Below are 5,000 nucleotides of genomic sequence, written 5' to 3'. Positions count from 1 at the left end.
ATATAAGGGCAGTCCTTCCCTAAAAACCCTCACAATTATTCAAGTCACCATGAAATCAAAAGCGAAAGCTGATGAGTTTAGTTTCACGGAGTCATATAAAACCTCTTGGTGGTTCCCCAGGACTGGGTCGGGCTTTAAAACATTACTCAGCATAACTCATGTATTAGCGGGGTTAGCTGAAATAATAAGGGCTCAGCATTCGGATGAGACTGACCAAAAAACAGTCATAACACTCATTTAAAATATGAGATTTATCATCATCTGAAATAATCCAAAAATAATCCAAAAATAAAACTTCTGTTTGAAAATGTGTGTCTGTATAATATATGTGTGTGTACTAATAATGAGCTGATGTACACACACTCGAGCCCTGTTGCATGAAGCTAGCTGAACAAACTCAGAGTTTCAGAGCTGACAAATCCAGATAAATCCACATGGGGCCTATTGCACAAAACCAGGATAAGGGATTAAGCCGGAATATTTTGGTGATCTTGTCATTTTTATGCAAAATTTAGTTAGTACACAGTCGTGTAAACGTACCCTGAAGGCCCAAACATACCAAGAACGATAATAATAACTAAAGATAACAATATTAGCGGATAAAATGAGCCAGGATCACCAAAATATCCCAGGCTTAATCCCTTATCCTAGTTTTGTCCCCTGGTTTAGCTCAAGCTCAACCGATCCTCAAAGCTCGGCATAAACGTTCTCTGTCACCTCAGGTTTAATCCAGAGTTAGCGATCGACTCTGAAGCGCCTGAAAGTGTGACACGTGCGGCAAACAGCCAATCACAGCGTCCGCTTGAGTCACTTCTCTTCTGAAGATTGAGAGATCGTTTGGATAATTATCATGAAATTAAATGTGTTTACAAGGCAGGAATAAACACTTTAGTTTGAGAAGCAGCTGAAAGAATATCTGACTATATCAATGCATGATGTAAATCAAAGAAATATGCCTAATAATTATAGCTTCACAAAGAGCTCAAATGAATACACGCTCTGTCAAAGAATTACGAATGCATGTATTATATTTATATTACTATTTGGCTATTTGTCAATCAATATAATATTTATATGAACATTATATTAATTCAAAGTGATTATAAATCATATAATATAAATATAATTTTCATTTTAAACTGCTTTAATTTGGAACGAGAGATACAGGGGGTGTGGCTTTACTGCATCTTTACTTGCAGCTGATTGGTCCAGTTTGGGTTTGCGATCTCTAGCCCAGAATAAAACAGAGCTGCATTTCCCGATACCGTTGTCTCTTAGTGCGCTACGAAGACTCTAACTACTTAAACTCTGGGACCATCTTTGGGGATTTCCGCCTGGATTTGGCTGACCCAAATTGAAAAGCCTCCCATACACACATACACTGGTCTAAGTTCAACATGTTGGGGTCATTTTACAGCAAACCCTTTAAAGTTACATAAAACACTGCTAAAAGTGATAAACATGTAAGTATATGTTGTCTAAGCTGTATAAACCCCCCAAAAAGTAGGCGCTTTTTGATTTTTTTGCATAAATTCATTTGTGAAAGTGTGTAACTCAGGCCCTGTGTGCTCTAGGACCCTGCAGACACTTTGGGCTGCTTCCACTAAACTCCAGAAAATAGAGGAAAAGAAGTTTGTCTGAGTCATGATGATGACAGATTTACTCAAATGGGTCTGAAGGGATGACCCCCCCCCCACACACACACACCATATACAGTGATTTCATTAAATTAATGATACATGCTGGAAGCAGCCCAAAGTGTCTGCAGGGTCCTAGAGCACACAGGGCCTGAGTTACACACTTTCACAAATGAATTTATATAAAAAATGTGGGGGTTATAACAGCTTAGATAACATATATAAAAGAAGCACTTCACTCAAAAAAAATATTCAGGCCCTTCATAGTTTAGACACATTTAAATGATGTTTACTTTACTTAATTAAATGAAGTTGTGTCGAAATGTGTTCAATCAGCCTAATATATTTAAAACTGAAGTTTCCTTAATTAATTTGTGTTAAAACTACATGAAATATTTGTGCTGAGATAACTAACGGCAGTGGATCTGTAGTTCCCAGCATGCTTTGCAAGGGACGGCGCTAGGAGACAAAATGTGTGGATTAAAGTGATATGTTGTGTTTTTAATGTTCTGTGTGTGTGTGTGTGTGTGTGTGTGTGTGTGTGTGTGTGTGTGTGTGTGTGTGTGTGTGTGTTTTGGGCACTTATATACAAATTCATCAGATGGAATTCCTGCTTTTAATTAAATATTTTTAGTTTGTCCAATGAGTTAATTTTGCATTTTATTTTTAAAATATGCTTGTTGTTATTTAAATGTTTTAAAGGCAAGTTAAATTGATAACAGTGTTTACCTCACACAATAAACTTTGATAAATTTAACATAACATAATTAGCTATAAAACATAAACAGCACATATGAATATTATGTAACAGTGACAAATTCAAATGGTTTGTATTTACTCAAAGAAATTGTGCCAGTTTTACTTGAATTTTTTTGTTTATATCACTAAATTGTTATTTGTAAAAGTTGCTCAATACAGTTGTGTGAGGAACCACTGACCACATATTTTTAAGTACATTTTTGGTGGTTCACTAATGCCTTGCAAAATTCTCAAAAAACCTGTTGGTATTGCATCAAATACAAAATTATTATCATATTTTCTTTGTTTTTGTAAATATTATCCTAGTTGTTTATATTTTTATTTATTTATTTATTTTTAAATTATTATCCTAGTGGACTAACGCAGGGAACGGTGACGCAGGCTGAGGGGGCGGGGCCTGTGACGTCACTCAGCGCGCTCTTCTGTGTACGTCTGGACCGATTCTGCCAATGACGCTGTGATGGACAATATGGCGACGGGAGTAGAGTTAGCCAGCGGACCTGTCGTTGTCTGAAAGCCTGGCGATCCGACAGGATGAACCTCTGCGCCCAGTACTTACGGTGAGTAGACCCGGGAGAGTCCCAGGCGCGAAATGGCGGCGGAGTCCGTGTTTATATCACTCGGGCCGAAGATGGCTTATCGGAATGCTGCTCGGCTAGCTTTGGCTGTCAGTGCTAGACGCTAGGCTAGTTAGCGTGCTAGCCTGTAAACGAGTCACGAAACTGAAAGCAGAAGTGGATGGCGTATTGCTCTAACTCTTACCGAAAAACACTGATAGGTGGGTGATTAGGCAGACCGCGACATTTGCTGTATGCGCTGAGAGTCCGTGTGTGACGGCAGCTGCTGTGGGAGGGCATGCTAGTGCTGTGCTAGCCCGCGGTAGCTACAAACAACCCACTGGATGAAGGCAGAAAACAATCCGGTTACACATGCTCCATACATCAGTCACGGACGGCTTCTGGCAAGGAATTATCTTATTATATTAGACTGGCCAAAACAAAACAAGGGCTCGGATGTGGCGCAGCTGCTGTAAGTTACACGGGCTCCCGTTTTGCTTTCTTCAAGAATAGCGAAGGATTGATATAGCTGACAGGAACTGATATATATATATATATATATATATATATATATATATATATATATATATATATATATATATATATATATATATATATCTGTGCTTTAATGCTAATAGTGTGTTTTAAAGGGTTAGTTCAGCCAAAACTGAAATGTCTGTCATTAACTCCTCTCCCTAATGTCGCTCCACACCCGTAAGACCTCCGTTCATCTTCACACACAGTTTAAGATATTTTATATTTAGTCCGAGAGCGTATGCAAGTGTATGCACACTATACTGTCCATGTCCAGAAAGGGAATAAAAACATCATCACAGTAGTCCATATGAGACATCAGTGGGTTAATTAGAGTCTCTTGAAGCATCCAAAATACATTTGGGTCCAAAAATAACAAAAACTACGACTTTATTCAGCATTGGCTTCTCTTCCGTGTTTGAATCAATCAATGATTCGGATCGCGTGTCAAACTGCTGAAATCACGAGACATTGGCGATCCGAATCATGAATCGATTCACTGACTCATAACCGTTTGAATCTTTATTTGAGGATTGAACACAAACGCGGAAGAGAAGCCAATGCTGAATAAAGTCGTAGTTTTTGTTATTTTTGGACCCAAATGTATTTTGGATGCTTCAAGAGACTCTAATTAACCCACTGATGTCTCATATGGACTACTGTGATGATGTTTTTATTCCCTTTCTGGACATGGACAGTATAGTGTGCATACACTTGCATACGCTCTCGGACTAAATATAAAATATCTTAAACTGTGTGTGAAGATGAGCGGAGGTCTTACGGGTGTGGAGCGACATTAGGGAGAGGAGTTAATGACAGACATTTCAGTTTTTGATGAACTAACTCTTTAAACTGGATCGCTGTACCTCTAGCGCATTGATTTGGACAGATAAGGCGTATTTCAGCTGTTATTAGACTCTATCTGTAGGAATGTCTGGTTTGTTTTTTGCTATCTGCTGTGCTTCAGGAGGCTTGAGTTGGTTGTGTGTGGCCTGAGGGAGTGTGTGTGGATGTGCTCTGATCAGGAAAGGTCTTCATTTCTAAAACCCTATGCTATTTCCCACGTTTTGCCTGATTGATTAGCATGATAAACATGGACACAAGTTGGTCACTGGCTTGGAGTCGCGTGCAGTCCTACATCACCGGACTAATCTGCCTAACCTTCACGGCGCTTTAGATCGCGGTGGAAACGCAGACGGCTGCAGGTCTGGGGGGAGAAAAGTTCCTGTAAAAAAGTTCCTTGTACAAATTGTTCTGGGTAATTTTGGTGGAAACGGAGCTGGGTGAGTGATGGGTAGGTTTAGGGGCAGTGTGTGTGTGTGTGTGTGTCTGAGAGATGGGTAGGTTTAGGGGCAGTGTGTGTGTGTGTCTGAGAGATGGGTAGGTTTAGGGCAGAGTGTGTGTGTGTGTGTGTGATTGGTAGGTTTAGGGGCAGTGTGTGTGTGATGTAGGGGTGTGCCATATCATATCGTTCACGATAATACCGGTATACATTTTTACATGATAAAAAAAA

At 39.5% G+C, this 5,000-nt stretch overlaps 1 protein-coding gene across 4 annotated transcripts in view; it reads left to right on the top strand.

Annotated features, from left to right (window-relative positions):
- The first annotated feature begins 2,819 nt into the window (after positions 1-2,819).
- smg7 (SMG7 nonsense mediated mRNA decay factor) overlaps positions 2,820-5,000 on the top strand; it is a 35,965-nt gene continuing 33,784 nt past the window's right edge. For 3 of the 4 annotated variants that reach the window (XM_067453463.1, XM_067453461.1, XM_067453462.1), the window contains exon 1: positions 2,821-2,956. In XM_067453463.1, coding sequence (XP_067309564.1) covers positions 2,931-2,956 — 26 coding nt within the window. In that variant the 5' untranslated portion in view covers positions 2,821-2,930. Of the gene's footprint in view, positions 2,957-5,000 lie in introns of all 4 variants that reach the window. The other variant, XM_067453460.1, reaches the window with a different exon arrangement.

This window comes from Pseudorasbora parva, chromosome 9 (assembly GCF_024679245.1).
Source record: "Pseudorasbora parva isolate DD20220531a chromosome 9, ASM2467924v1, whole genome shotgun sequence".
NCBI classification, from domain to species: Eukaryota; Metazoa; Chordata; class Actinopteri; order Cypriniformes; family Gobionidae; genus Pseudorasbora; species Pseudorasbora parva.
The sequence above is the reverse complement of the archived record's forward strand: the minus strand, read 5'-3'. Positions and strand labels throughout refer to the sequence as shown.